The following is a 15,726-nucleotide window of genomic DNA, read 5'->3' as shown; positions in this document are numbered from 1 at the left end:
CCCTTAGCACCCGTACTGAAGAGCTAGATTCCACCCAACAGTGCAGGGATGAGAAAGGCACGATTTAGGTTGGCCACACCCCGTAAGTGTGATGAGCTGGGCTTTTGGAACCGTCCTGGTGGATGGCCTTTGCCTGGAACGCATCCTGACCTGGCTCTTGAAGATGGCCACCTGTGTAGTGTGCAGTGCCAGCGGTTAGGGTGTGCCACACACTGCTCCTCCCTGTCCGTTAGCCCTTCTAGTTCCTTCATGGTAGGAACATAGACCTCTGAGGCGGCATGGCATGGCTTTAGGCTGCAGTATGGCAGGGCCGACGGCCATCTGTTTGGGGAGCCCAGTGTCTGCCTAGGGAGGAAACTGGAACCTCGGCCACGTTGCTCTCATGGGGAGAGGGGTTCTTCCCTCTTTGCTGTGGTTACTCTCTTACTACCACTTTCTGAGTCTGGGCTGGGGCTCCTTCCTCTACGTGGGACCAAGATCTTCCCTGACTCAGCTCTCCGGACCTGTGAGCCTCAACATTTCATCTTTGAATTCATCTCCATTCATTTCTCCCTCCCTCCATTTTACCCAGAGAGCACCGGGGACATCATCACACGATTCAAGCATGAGGTGTTGCTTCTCCAAATATACCCAAGAATTCTGTCACTTTTATGTGTTATGATTATTATTTTTTTAAATAACAGGTGAAAACATAAAAGAACATGTGGTTGGCTTTACCTTTGTAGTTCTGTGGAGGTTAAAAAACTCCTCAAAATGCTTTTCAGAAGTGTTTGTAAAGGTGAGTCGGATCATATCTGTTTGAAGAGAAAATGACAGTTCACCACGGGCCAGATCTGCTATACTCTACACAGAATGAAAAACCCTGGGGATAGAGCGCCGTGAAATGAAGGTTCCCTCCCTTCTCGTTCCCTCCCTTCCTTCTCATCCTCTTCCCTGTGTGAAGAGGAAAGCATATCCTGTGGCTTGAGAACTCCCTGGAACATCTTTAAAGCCTCAATATACCTGGCTGACATCTACACTTTTGTCCTGAGGAGAAACAGTTACAAACATGGAATTTCTTGTATAGTAGAAATAATATTTACAGGGCTGGAGACATGGCTTAGCAGTTAAGGCACTTGCCTGCAAAGCCAAAGGACTCAGGTTCGATTCCCCAGATGCACAAGGTGAAGCATTGACTCTGGAGTTTGTTTGCAGTGGCTAGATACCCTGGTGCGCCCGTTCTCTCTTTATCTGTCTCTATTGCCTCTTTATTTCTCTCTCTCTGTTTCTCAAAATAAATAAATTAAATGAATACATATATATATATGTATTTATATATATATGTATTTATATATATATATAAGTGTGTGTGTATATATATATATACACACACACACACATTTTGTGGGGGGGATTGAGGTAGGGTCTCACTCTAGCCCAGGCTGACCTGGAATTCACTATGTAGTCTCAGGGTGGCCTTGAACTCATGACGATCCTCCTACCTCTGCCTCCCAAGTGCTAGATTTAAAGAAATTAAATATTTTAAAAGAGAAATAATATTTACAATGTAAGTGTTCCATCATCTTTACTTTGTCACTAGAATTACTCATTTGAGCCGGGTATGGTGGCGCACACCTTTAATCCCAGCACTCGGGAGGCAGAGGTAGGAGGATCGCCATGAATTCGAGGCCACCCTGAGTCTATATAGTGAATTTCAGGTCAGCCTGGGCTAGAGCAAGACCCTACCTTAACTCCCCCCCCAAAAAAATCACTTATTTGAATAATTCAATTAGTTGTGAAACCCAAATTTCTACTCTACTTCCTAATGGAAATTAATGCTGTCGTAACACACACTTCCTCATGCTGGGATATCTTTTAGTGATTCCTTTGGTGCTTCCTTCTGAGGTCGAAGGACTCATGCAGACACGCTTACGTTTTAGCACTTCCAGTCACGTAAGTGGAAGGCCCAGTAGTGGTTTTGTATAAAATGCCCCCATAGGCTCATGCGTTTGAATCCTCAACGCCCAGCCAGCTGTGCCGTCCTGCGAGGCTGTGGAGCCTGTAGGAGGTGGGGCCTTGCTGTGAGAAGTGGGTCACGGGGAGGCTGGCCGTGAGGTCATCTTGCTGTTTTCTCTCTGCTTCCCCCTTGCTGTTGTGGTGGTGGTGTGGCCTGGGCTTCACATTCCTGCCAGGCTTCCCCTGCCAGAAGGACTCTCCCTCTGGAACTATAAGCCAAATTAAACTCTCTCTCTTTTTTTCTTCATTAGCTGCTTCTGGTCAGATTTTTTTTTTTTCCCCTCGCTGAGTTAGGGTCTCACTCTTGTCCAGGCTGCCCTGGAACTCACGCTATAGTCTCAGGCTACCTCTGCCTCCCGAGTGCTGGGATTAAAGGCGTGCACCACCATGCCTGAATTGCTCAGGTATTTTGTCCCAGCAATGAGTAAGTAACTGATACAGGCCCCAGGTGTTCGCAGTTTTTTTTTTTTTTTTTCTGTGTCTGAGCCTAGTAGACAAAACAAGTAGACTGCAGAGGTCAGCGTGTGATATTCCACTGGAAGGTGATGTTCATCGGCCCTGTACCTGCTGATGGTCTGGCAAGACAGTAGTTCCAGCCCAGGCCATTGGATTCAGAATCATGAGTGATGATTTCTCCTTTCTAAATTGTGGTGGTGGAAGTCTGGGGGATGGGGAGGCTAGGCACAGGGAAAAGTCACGAAAGAGTACATTCTGTCCTGTCTAGAAACCCAGTAGGTGATGTTTCCAATAGAAAGAATGGAGGGATGACATGCATGCCTCCCCTTGGGGACTGTCACCAGACACCATATGCCAAGTACTCAGGAGTGGAGTGCAGGCACCTGGTCCCTGACCTTTCCTCTCAAAGAACCCTAACGAACAAAGGCCATCAGGAGTGGGGAGAGATCGACAGCCTTGCAGCAGAGAGGAGGGCTGTAGGAGGAGAACCATGCTTCTTTTCTGTGTGTTCCAATGAAGAGTTCCTGATGCCTGGGGACGGCCTTCAGGGTAGGGTCCTGTCTTCTTCCATGGAGGTGACACTTGGTGGCCCCAGGAAGCTCCAGGACGGGCTGGCCACCAGAAAGCCCTAGCCAGGGTCAGAGCATGGTGACGTTCATCCTCCCTATGTCAACTCCAGGGAGGGAAGCAGGTGGGCAAGGGAACCCCTCAGTCACATGGCCACAGTGAAACCTCCAGGAGACAGAGCCACGTGGGGTCCAGAGAGGAGTGCACAGAGCTTCCAGGTCAGGGACCCCGGCATGAGCCAGGAGAGAAGTGCACCCCACCTCCACGGTGACAGAAGTGCCTGTCCCCTCTGTGATACCCTCACAATGCAGTGTCAGTGAGACCCTGTCGCGGAGGTCTGAGACCACCAAACTGCAAGGGAGGAGTGGAGAAGCCACACTGACAGAGGGTCAGCTGGGGGGACGCGAGGCCCCAACCACGTGTGTGTGCCTGGGAAGGCTTGTGAGCTGAGTCCTTGACCCGTGGGGTCTGTACCAACTCCATGAGGTAGAGAGAGCAGAACGCTGCCAAGGCTCAGTGAGGGCCTCGGTGGGTGCCAGAGGTACCAGCCCTGAGCCCAGAGGAGACAGAGCTTCTCTCCAAGCTTGGGGACAGAAAGGGAAGGCTCCCACTGACCCGCTGTGGAGGCTGAGGGCGGGCACCGGCTTGCTAAGGACTCAGGGGCTATTCTCTAATGGTGTCAGTTCAGTCCAGGAGGCAGTGGCCCTGTCCTCTGGTGGCAGACCTTGATGGCCTCAGTGTCACAACAGAGGTCACTTCATGAAAGCCAAGCAGGTGCCTGAAACATCGGGGACCTGGCAGCTTGCCTGGGGCACCCATGTGGTCAGCTTGGGCACTGCTTCCAGCTTTTCCTGCCCCGCAAAACATCCGAGAGTAAAGCCAGACACTCACCAGTGACCTTGTGCAGAATTTCCACAGCTGGCTGCTCCAGGGCTTTGACTTGCTTTTTTATGATCATCTCAAATGCCTTGTAATTCACAAATCCTGGCAGCTCCCGGCCACGATGTTGCTTTTCCAATCTCCAGACTTCTTTTTTTAAAGCTTCATAACCTACAGTAGGAAACAAGATCTGGATTATTTTACAAAAAGAAATGAGGGCTGGAGAAATAGCTTAGCGGTCAGGGTGCTTGCCTACAAAGCCAAAGGACCCAGGACCCATGTAAGCCAGATGCACAAGGTAGTACATGTCTCTGGAGTTTGTATGCAGTGACCAGAGGCTCTGGTGTGCCCATTCTCTCCCTTTCTCCCTTCCTCCATCTTTATCTCTCTCAGATAAATAAATAAAAATTGAAAAAAGAAAAAGAAAATAATAATCTTGTAAGGTTTTCTAAACAGCCCCATTCTGATCTTTCTGAAAAGATGAGTATCAAGGTAAAATGAAATTCCATACATCTTGACAAAATGAAAAATAGTCTAGCATATTTTAAAAAGCACGGTCTCCAAGGTCAGTTCACTCAGTCAAGGCCAATAGGTGGTACAGAACCAGACACTGTCCAGAATCCAGCAGTGACAGTAAAGAGAGAGAGACATGTGTGAGCGCTTACCAATCCCATGTGATTTGTCTAAATAATAAGGATGGCCATGGTGACCGTGCTTCATCCAGACCCTGAGGCTCCGACATGTCATGTGCTCCTGAGCTGGCAGCAGGAGGGAAACTCATCTCAGTAGTTGCCCTGGGCAGCCTGACTGTGGCATGGCCTCACTGTCCAACTGGTTCTTTTCTACCTTCTGGAATTATCTTTGTTTTTAAGAGCTACCACATCAGGAACAGACTGGAGGTCCTGTCCTGGTTCTTGACCAGGAAGGGCCAGTTGTCTGCTATTATCTCTAGGTTGGGAAAGATTAATTCACATGTGATAAAAGTAATCTAGGGGCTGGAGAGATGGCTTAGCGGTTAAGGCGCTTGCCTGTGAAGCCTAAGGACCCAGGTTCAATTCTCCAGGTCCCACGTAAGTCAGATGCACAAGGTGGCACATGTGTCTGGAGTTTGTTTGCAGTAGCTGGAGGCCCTGGTGTGCACATTCTCACACACTATCTCTTCATCTCTCTCTCTCTCTCTCTCTGTCATAAATAAGTAAAATAGATAAATAAAATAGGTACCAAAAAAAACTGAAAAAGATCTTTAAAAAAAGAGTAACTGAGCTGGGCGTGGTGGCGCACGCCTTTAATCCCAGCACTCGGGAGGCAGAGGTAGGAGGATCGCCAAGAGTTTGAGGCCACCCTGAGATTACATAGTGAATTCCAGGTCAGCCTGAGCCAGAGTGAGACCCTACCTCGAAAAAAATAAAAAACAAACAAACAAAAAAAAAACAGAGTAACCTAGGGCTGGAGAGATTTCTCAGTGGTTAAGTGCCTGCAAAGCCTAACAACCTGGGTTTGATTCTCCAGTACCCAAGTTAAAGCTGGATGTACAAAGGTGCACATGCATCTGTTTTTTTGTTTTTGTAGTGGGTAGAAGGCCTGGTGTGTCCATTCTCTCTCTCTCTGTTACAGATAAATAAAAATATTTTTTAAAGTTATCCACTTAAACGTGACTTTGAGGTGGAGATATGGCTTAGCAGTTACGGTGCTTGCCTGCAAAGCCAAAGGACCCAGGTTCAATTCCTTAGGACCTACATAAGCCAGATGCCCAAGGGGGCACACGTGTCTGGAGTTCGTTTGCAGTGGTTGGAGGCCCTGATGCACCCATTTTCTCTTTCTTTTTTTTTAAAATATTTTTTATTTTTATTTATTTATTTGAGAGTGACAGACAGACAGAGAGAGAGAATGGGTACACCAGGGCCTCTAGCCACTGCAAACGAACTCCAGACACGTGTGCCCCCTTGTGCATCCAGTTAACGTGGGTCCTGGGGAATCGAGCCTCAAACTGGGATCCTTAGGCTTCACAGGCAAGCACTTAACCACTAAGCCATCTCTCCAGCCCCATTTTCTCTTTCTTTATGTGCTTCTTTCTTTCTTCTCCTTTCTTTCTTTCTTTCTTTCTTTCTTTCTTTCTTTCTTTCTTTCTTTCTTTCTTTCTTTCTTTCCTCTCTCTCATAAATAAATAAAAATAAATTTTTAAAAAAGTGATATCATGAGACACTTATATCACCCCCTCCACTCATGTTCATATAGGCAACCCTGATTAAACTTAGTAGGTCATGTACAAGAAAAATACCAAACACTAAAGTAGAAGAGGGAGTAGCTGGGAAGGAGAAAGGATTCAGTGGGAGAGGAAGGGAAAATTAGAAGGTAATGGGGGGTCAAGGAGAGTTGCTGGCTCAGAATGGATTGTTTCCTGGGCTGTGAGCAGCCCAACTGGAGGGTAAGAATTGGAACCCCAGAGACTTCATCACTGGTTATAGATGTCAGACTTGGAGCTACAGGATCTGATTCCTGTTTCAGATCTTGCATTGGTTCAATCTTTCCTTTTCATGCCATCTTTTGCAGTGTGAATGTTTACTCTGTGCCATTATATGTTTTGGTTTTACAGGTTTACAGTTAAGAGACCTTGGACTATGGAGATGTTTGAACAGGTTTGGGACTGGTCAAAACTATGGGAACTTTTTAAAAAAAATTTTTTAAATTTTTATTTATTTACTTGAGAGAGAGAAGGAGAGAGAAAGAGACAGATAGAGAATGGCACTCAGGGCCTCCAGCCACTGCAAATGAACTCCAGATGCATGTGCCCCCTTGTGCCTCTGGCTTACATGGGTCCTGGGGAGTTGAACCTGGGTCCTTTGGCTTTGCAGGCAAATGCCTTAATGGCTAAGCTATCTCTCTAGCCCTTGTTTTGTTTTTTGAGGTAAGGTCTCGTTCTAGCTTGGGCTGACCTGGAATACACTATGTAGTCTCAGAGAGGCCTAGCACTCATGGTGATCCTCCTACTTCTGTCTCCCGAGGGCTGGGATTAAAGGCATGCACCACCACACCTGGCTCTATGGGGACTTTTGAAGTTAGACTGAATGCATTTCATTTCACACCATGGATGATCATTAGTTTATGAGGCCCAGGGGAAGAACATGGTGGTGGTGATTTGAATCAGATGTCCCCTATAAACTCATGTGTTCTGAGTGCTTGGTCCCCAACTGATGGTAACTTGTAAGTTGGAGCCTTGCTGGAGGAGGTGTGTTCTTGGGGCAGGCTTAAAGGTGTTATAGCCAGCTCCCCCTTGCCAAAGATTGGCTCATTCTCCTGTTTCTGTTTTCTGCCTGCTGTGGCAGAGGCAATGTCCAGCCTCTGATCATGCCATGCTTTCTTGTGCCAGCATGAAGATTCCTCTCAAGACTGGAAGTCAAAATAAAAACTATCCTCCCATCAGCTGCTTTTGGCTAGACACTTTTTCCCTGAAACATGAAGATAAATAACTACAACATATGGTGTGGGGTGCTTGTGTGTAGTTTCTGTCACTTACCTTCTATTGTCAAAGCTCATACATGTTGGAGCACATATCAGTGCTTTATTTAGTTTTTGGTTGGAAATGTTCCACTGAGAAATGCTGTGGGCCAACTGTGTCTTTCTTAAAATCCATGTGCTGTGGTCCTAACTTCTCAGTACCTTAGAATGTGATTCTGTGTGCAAATAAGGTCTTTAAAGAGATTACTAGATTGAAATTAGGATATGAGGGAGGGTGCTACTCCAGTGTGATTGGCATCCTTATAGGAAGAGATGAGCACACAAAAACATCTAGCTTGAGGGGCTAATGAGGGCAGAGGAAGAAGGTGTCTCATATAAGACAAGGAGATGGTCTTGAAAAAAAGGCTTCCTGTGGACATCTTTCCAACCCCCTCATGTCTTCACCTAAGAGTAGAAGTGCTGGGCTACATAGTCAGCTCTCTCAGGGACTTCCAAATTCCTATCCAAAGCAGCTGTACCACTTTGTGTTCCCTGTAGCAATGGATGAAGGACGCTCCTCCTCCACCTCCTCTCCCATACCTGCCACTGTCTGACTTTCTGGTTATAATCACATTAGGGGCTGAGAAATAGATTTCTCATTGTGTTTTTGCTCATATTTCTAATTACTGATTAATGGCGGGCATATAATGGTGTGTGTGTATGTGTGTGTGTGTGTGTGTGGTGTGCCCTATGTGCATTTTTGTAGAAGCCAGAGGAAGACCAAGTACCCTCCTTTGTTGATCCTCTACCTTATTTCCCTGAGAAAGAGTTCCCTCACTGAACCTGGAGCTCCCTATTGTTGATTATACAGGTTGATCAAGGAATCATCCTTAGTTCTGGGGTTACCAGCATGCACAGTCATGCCTAGCTTTTTACAGAGGTGCTGGAGGTTGAACTTGGGTTCTAATGCTTGTGTGGCCAGTGTCCCTACATGATGAATCATCTCTCCAGCCCCTGGACAACTGCCCCTACTTGCTAAGTCATCTCTCCAGCCCCTGGACAAGTCTGCCTACTTGCTGAGTCATCTCTCCATTCACTGGACAAGTGCTCCTATTTGCTGAGTCATCTCCTCTCCATCCCCAGAACAAGTGCTCCTACTTGCTGAGTCATCTCTCCAGCCGCTGGAGAACCCTTTGAGTGCTTTATGGCCATTTGTATGCTTTATTTTTGGAAAAGTATCTTTCCCAGTCTTTTGTCTATTTTCTCATTGAATTATTCATTCCTTTAGGTTGGAGTTGTGAAGTGCCTTTTTTTTTTCGTTTGGCTTTTAGACCCTCCCTGATCACATACACGTGATTACAAATACTGAGTGGCCTTCCCTGCAGTGAGGACCCACCGCACAGACCACACCGCAGGGTGCAGCCTCCACTCTCTGGACTCAGTGGTGGTGTGCATGATGGGCACAATGGGAAGTCACAGCTCCCAAGTGAGTGTCCCTCAAGGCTCTCAGCCAAGACATGCTGCCATCCAGCCTCCCCACCTGCCGTGCCCTCCACTAGGGAATGCTGCATTCCGTGGTGTGGACTTCAAGAGATAGACACTCTACTTTCCCCACATCCACCACCTGAAGCCAAAGAAAACTGTTCGCTTGGACCCCTGGTGGTGGAAATGGATTGCGGGTCCCCAACGGGCCCCTTGTGTGAAGGTACGGCCACTGAAGATTCATCAGGCTGGCATGGTGGTGCACACTTCTAATCCCAGCACTCAGGAGGAAGAGGTAGGAAGATTTCTGTGAGTGCAAGGCCATCCTGAGACTACATAGTGAATTCCAGGTTAGTCTGGGCTAGAGTGAAAGCCTACCTTGAAAAACCAAAAGAAGAAGAAGAAGAAGAGGAGGAGGAGGAGGAGGAGGAGGAGAGGGAGGAAGAAGAAGAAATAGCCGTAGTAGTGGTGGTGGAGGAGGAGGAGGTGGTGGTGATCAGTTCACCAGGACCCCATCCTCACAAATGAGATGTGTGTCCTTATAACAGAGTCTCAAGGAAGCATCTTTCATCTTCCTCACGTGGACCAGCTAGATGGCATCATCTTGTAAGCAGAAACTGAGCCCTCACCAGACAAGAAACTGGTGCCTTGAGCTCAGACTTTCCAGCACCTGGAGCTGTGAGCAATGAATTTCTATTGTTTATAAAAACCCACTCTAAGGTGTCAAGGAAGAGCAGACCAGATGGACTGAAACACTCACCTTTGCTGAAGCTCTGGTTGATTGTGACACTCCAGCAGTGGAACTCACTCCGAAGTTTAGTAAACAGACGGAAGATACCCTCCTTGTCTATGCTTTCTTCCCCTTGTATGAGAGCAGTGATGTCCTGATTAAAACCATTGATTTTCTGTAGAAAAGAAAACCATCCGGATAAATAGAGATGTTTGCAACACAAGAGTCAAGATGGTTAAGGGGATTGTGTTCACTGGTGGGGAGTGGGTAAGCCAGATCTTCCTCTCAGGCCATGTTGAATAATAGGGAAAAGAGATTTTTCTTTCTTTCTTTTCTTTGTTTCTTTCTTTCTTTTTTTTCAAGGTAGGGTCTCATTCTAGCTCAGGCTGACCTGGAATTCACTATTGTAGTCTGAGGGTGGCCTCAAACTCATGGTGATCCTCCTACTTCTGCCTCCCAAGTGCTGGGATTAAAGGTGTGTGCCACCATGCCTGGCGTTTCTTTTTTAAATATTTTTATTTATTTAGTAGAGATGGAGGGAAGAGAGAGAGAACATAAATGGGCATGGCAGGGCCTCTAGCCGCTGAAAACAAACTCCAGATGTACATGATGCTACGTGCATCTGACTTACATGGGACCTGGAGACTTGAACCTGGATCCTTAGGCTTCACAGGCAAGTGTCTTAACCACTAAGCCATCTCTCTAGCTCCAAAAGAGGTTTTGATATCAGGAAATGCCCCTCTCCTGAACACCACTGGGATCCGGAGAAAAAGCACTGTTGTCAGATTGGACGAAATAAACACAGACCACCTTCCGTGTCAGGCCCAACCTGTATCCATCCAGAGTCTCACCCGAGGTCCATTTTAGAAGGTGTTTGGGGTGAGCCATGAAGGGGAGAAGGCGGGTGAGCACCAGGTAAAAGTCCCCTGTGTTTACAGGAACTGGGATCCTCCCACGCAGGACCATATGTGATGCGCACCTCTATCAGAAACAGAGTTTTCTCGTTGTTGTCTTGCGGCACACCCATGCCATACTTCTGCAGCTCCTCGTTTGTATTCTGGTATTTCTCCTGGATTTCATCTTCTAACAGCGGCAGACATTTCTGAGACAAAGTTGAGAGAGATGAGCGAGCCACAGAGATATGGATGGGCAGCGAAAGGCCATCCACCCAGCTGCAGAGACGCTGAGACACACATGAAGCATTCCCACGTCCTCTGACTATTTCCCTTGTGTAGAGCAGAGAGCTTTAGGGCCATTCCCTGTCCACTCTGGTCTGTGCATGCTCCTGCTCTGGGCACAGCTCCATAACCCTGTTCACCGCACATAGTTCCCACTGCTAAGAGCCACCGAGGAGGGCTTCCTTCTGTCAATGTATGTGAACTCTGCAGGGAGTTCCCATGGATTCACCTGTCTAGTTCATTTTGAAATACTAGAACAATGTGAGAATCCACACTCTGGTATTGTTATCTACAGACAGAAAGCAGACTGGGACTCTTGCTTCTCTCCAGGGTACCTGAGAGCTTTGGTTATACCCAGGCTGGCTCAAGGTGAGGCGCTCACTAAGGGTTCCCTCTCTCTGCCTTAACATGGCCCATCAAGGGTCACCCTTAAGACCACAGTGCCCTAGAGACCATCCTATCTCTTCCTGGATCCTGAGGGTTTCGGGCAAGACCTTGTACATGGACAGAAGGCTCAGGGAAGGTTTGCCACAGAGACTCACCCATGAACCTGTTCTCAGACAGGCATGGTGCCCAAATGCATGTGTCCAGAGGGTCCCCAATGCCCAAGAGGAGCGCTAAGGTGGTGTGAACTGGACATTCTAGCAGGATGGAGAAAAGTGGACATTGTGGCTCTCCTAAGAGTCCATCTTCCACCTGGTGACCATGGTCACGCATGGTGGCACTTTCAGGAGTGACTGCTCACAGCCATGCCAGCATGCTGAGAGCAACAGTAGTGAACCCAGGCACCTCAGCCAGTGAGGGCCACTGTCAAGAGCACAGGGTCCTGACACCTCAGTGCTCTCCGCCTGGATCCTGAGGTTTGGGGGAACATGGGCCAGAGCACAGACAGAAAAGATTGCTGCTGAGGCTGCCCAAGAGCCCATTATTAAATACGTCTTGTGCCCAAATGCATGTGTATACTGAAGGTCCCCAGTGCCCAAGCAGAAAGCTAAGGTGGTTGTGAGTTGGACATTGTAGTGGGATGGAGAGGAGTGAACATTGCGTCTCTCCTGAAACACCATTGTGAAGCTGGCTACCACGATCACCCAGAGGGGCACTGCCAGGCAGGGTGGGCTCACAGCCATGCCAAGCATACCGAGCAAGACAGCAGCAGAAGCCCAGCACCAAGGCTTCTGGTGTGGAGTCGTCAACTCCCAAACACAGTGTAAGTCTCCCAAGAAATCTTGAAGGATGTCCATGTGTCCAGGACCGTCTCTAGCACCAGCTCAGAATGGTGTCTAGAACCCTCTCAGAGGATATGCAGCCATCCGTGGGAACTTACAGAGATGTGGGTGATGAGCTCGGTGGTCAGTCGTTCTGCCAGGCAGGGCACAGTGGCCTTCCCATCCTCCAGAAGAGTCCTGAGAGAACACAAGCGGGGGCTCCATCAAACACGAGTTGGACAGGCTGGGGGAGGGGAGGTCAATGAGAACACAGAGGACTCCCTCAGAGTCTGGACAGGCTGGAGGAGGAGGTTCATTCAGCCACCACTGGGAATGGAATGAATGCCTTGCGGTTGGATCCCAGGCAGCATTCAGACTCGGGCTGCACAAAGACTGCCAGGGAGGCGGCTCAGACATCCCCCAATGGACTGGGATGCGCCACTCCAGCTCCTGGAAGAACTGTGTCTCAAAACAGGTGTCTCTAGATGTCATCTTCACAAAATACTGACACACAATTCCAGGTACCTAGTCACAGCATGCACACATATACACACCAGTGAGTAAAACACGTATGAGCACACACGCATCCATGTCCTTCCATGTGGGATACATGCGCAGGTGCATACAATGTGCATACGTCCAGGTCTCCATATGCATTCATCGATGCGTGCATACACATATGATGAACAGGGCACTGGGGAAACACACCCTGGCCCAAGAAAAGACTTAAGCCGTGGGCTCGTAAAGGGAGGAAGGCACATGTGTTCAGATGGGCTTCAGCCTGTGTTCACAGGGACTGTCTGCCAGGTCAGGGGACGAGGCAGCAGAGAGGCAGGAGACCGGCCTATGTGAGACAGCAGCTCTCCCACACTGGGCAAATTCTTAACACTTTGAGCAAAATACCGATGACGGGAGAGGGTTGATTGCTACTGTTTTCAGTGGACAGCTCACAGGCACCGAGGCCATTGTGTGGTCAGGTGTCCCACCCCACCACCCACCCAGGGCTTCCTCATCCTGCAAAGCAGACACTGTCCAGTGAACACAAGCACACCCTAGCAGCCTCCCCTTGCTCCCCAGCTTCTTTTTCTCTTTCTCCCTCCCTACGTTCCCCTTCCTGTCCCCGGGGCCTCCCTCAGGGCAATCCTCAGACATGCCTTTTCTCTTAGCCCCACCTCCTCCATGCCCAGCCCCTCGCAGCCTAGGCTGGGATTCCCTGTGCTTCCCAGGCTGACCCCTGAGCCGCCCATCCTCCCTCGGTACCTGTCCCCCTCCGCTGCGGTGGAGAACGCTGCACCGGCCCACCTGCCCCTCTGCCTTCAAGAGAAGAGACAGTACTGATGCGCCCAGTGCCGGGAGTGCTCCTCACTACGACCTGACAGCACGTCCCGGCCTTCTCCTTTCACAGAGTTGTCCTGCGCGATGAAGGTGCCAAAGGTCTCAGCATGCGGCGGGTCCCTATACTCATCTCTTACCCTGGGGAGCTTTAGCACTCGGCGTTGATGTCTCATTACAACCTTGACTTCCAGTTAGCTGCTGTCATGTGTTAGGTAGGGCTCCATATAACTGACTCCAGACATTCAATAATTATGCCCTGACCATGGAAGGTGAACACTGGCTCCATGCTGCTTTAATCACAAACCCAAGATAAGGGTCCGCATCGAGGACTTGCTACTTTTCCTCTCCTCTGTCCCACTCACGCTCTTCCTCTGGCTCCAGCACCGCATGGTTGGGTCACAGCAGGACCCCCCTGCTCGTCACTGTTTACGATTGTATTTCTAGCATGACAAAATGCTCCCGTTCTTCCAGAGACGCTCCACATGGTTCCCAAGGGGCTCTAAGTCACACCACACGTTCTCTCTCCGTCTTTCCCTCTCTCTCTCTCTCTCTCTCTCACACACACACACGAAGTCCTCATGTCTACATGTGAGCAGCAATTTCCCGGCGAAGGGCGGGGCAGCAGGACACACCTGAACTGCGGGTGATCCTTGAAGAAGTCCTCTTCCTTCCTCAGAGCCTCATCCAGGCTCAGCTGCATCTGGATGTCCTTCTGGCTCCGGCACTTGACGATCATGTACCCCTTCTTCAGGTGGCACACGAGGTTCCGCACCACATCAACGACCTTGTCCTCAGTGCCCTTGTCCACCAGGTCAGGCTTGGTCAGGATGCCTGGCAGGACACACATGTCCCTCAGAGGACACTCACCACCACAAGGCAGCGGGAAGCACAGTTCACACCCAGCCGCCTGCACCCCAGGGCTTCCTGTCATGCTTGCCTGAGGACAGACAGGGTCTCTACAGACACTGGGCAAGGTGGACCACCATCCACAGAGACACCTGCACACGGCCATACGAGGACGGTGATGGGTCTCCTCAGGCCACCAGCTCGTCCCCACCGCCATCACCCAGAGACACCACAGTGTGCGTCCCTCTCCGTATACAGACTTTCACCGAGCTCCCACCTCTGCCGATGCTCCACATATGTGGATTCCGTCCTTCAGCCCTTGTCCCCACGCCTGTCCTGACAGGGGCTAAGGCAACGAGATCACCAGTGGCCACAAGACCTTAATGTGCCTCCTCTCCTCTGGCCCCAGTGGGGCTCCTCAGTGCTGACCAGACCTGCCTCATCTGACTTCGGGGTTCATTCTCACAGCACCCACAGACCAAGGCTACTGCGTGCTTTTCTCACCTATGGTCCTGTCTCCTTCGGGGTCCACCTCCTGTGCCATGCTCAGAGCCTCCGTGGTGGCGATGTCCACATTGCTGGGGACAACCACCAAGTTGATGGTCTCCTGCTTTTTGATGTATGTCCTGATGAGTCTCTTTATCTATGAGAACAGTGACAGGATTTGGGATGAAGATGGGGAAGGAGGGTGCGTGGGCTCCTCACCTTCCACTGGCCTCAGGATCTGGGCCTTGTGGACAGGCCACCAAAGAAGTGAGGAGTTCCAGTGACCGAGCACAGCACGTCCCCGAGGCTCCAGTCTGCGAACGCCCTTTGCTCTCCCGCCAGCTGAACCGTTTTGGCTCAGGCCGAGCACACTCGGGGCTTTTCTGTCTGTCTCTCTAGTCTTTTGCTAATGTGTTCGTGAAGTTGAGCCAAGCATCCACAAAAATGTGTCTACTATGTTTTCTTAAAGTGTAATCTCGGCTTGAGAGACAGCCTAGCACTTAAGCACTTGCTTGCGAAGCCTAAGGACCCTGGTTGGAGGCTTGATTCCCCAGGACCCACGTAAGCCAGATGCACAAGGTGGCACAAGCATCTGGAAGTCCTTTGCAATGGCTGGAGGCCCTACAGTGCCCCTTCTCTATCTGCTTCTTTCTCTTTCTATATGTCTGTCATGCTCAAATAAATTAATAATAATAGACAAAAAAATGAAGTGTAAAGGGGTGCACTAATCTGGAGTTCGTTTGCAGTGGATGGAGGCCCTGGTGCGCCCATTCTCTCTGTCTCTGTCTCTCGCTGCCATTCTCTCTGTGTCTGTCTCTCTCAAATAGATAAAAAAAATTAAAGTGTAATCTCAACTAAGCAAGCTTGGGTGTGCCCCCCCCCCCATATAGATACGTACAGGCCCCTGAATGAAACCCGACGCCTCCTTTGCCTCAGGGTCAGCCCGTCATGCCGACGGCTCCCACACTGTCCTCCCGCCTGCTGGGAACAACCATCAACTCTGTCTGTCTTGGTTGTGCTTAGGTTGACTTCTCACCCACCAAGATGCCAACCCACTGTGCTTAGGGACAGAGAGATGGCACCGCTGCCTCCTCCTCCCTCAGACAGGGAGGGCACAGGGAAACCTGGCTCT

General features: G+C 49.5%; 1 protein-coding gene across 3 annotated transcripts in view; it reads right to left on the bottom strand.

Moving 5' to 3' along the window:
* Positions 1-15,726, bottom strand: part of LOC101612640 (interferon-induced GTP-binding protein Mx2) — a 29,806-nt gene that overhangs the window by 3,427 nt on the left and 10,653 nt on the right. For all 3 annotated transcript variants that reach the window (XM_045150588.1, XM_045150587.1, XM_045150590.1), the window contains exons 7-13: positions 14,613-14,751; positions 13,895-14,093; positions 12,047-12,125; positions 10,524-10,646; positions 9,575-9,719; positions 3,910-4,068; positions 718-794 (exon numbers count right to left, since the gene is read on the bottom strand). In XM_045150588.1, the coding sequence (XP_045006523.1) occupies positions 718-794; positions 3,910-4,068; positions 9,575-9,719; positions 10,524-10,646; positions 12,047-12,125; positions 13,895-14,093; positions 14,613-14,751 (921 nt within the window). The remainder of the gene's footprint in view (positions 1-717; positions 795-3,909; positions 4,069-9,574; positions 9,720-10,523; positions 10,647-12,046; positions 12,126-13,894; positions 14,094-14,612; positions 14,752-15,726) is intronic.

Source organism: Jaculus jaculus, chromosome 5 (genome assembly GCF_020740685.1).
Source record: "Jaculus jaculus isolate mJacJac1 chromosome 5, mJacJac1.mat.Y.cur, whole genome shotgun sequence".
In the NCBI taxonomy this organism is placed as follows: domain Eukaryota; kingdom Metazoa; phylum Chordata; class Mammalia; order Rodentia; family Dipodidae; genus Jaculus; species Jaculus jaculus.
The sequence above is the reverse complement of the archived record's forward strand: the minus strand, read 5'-3'. Positions and strand labels throughout refer to the sequence as shown.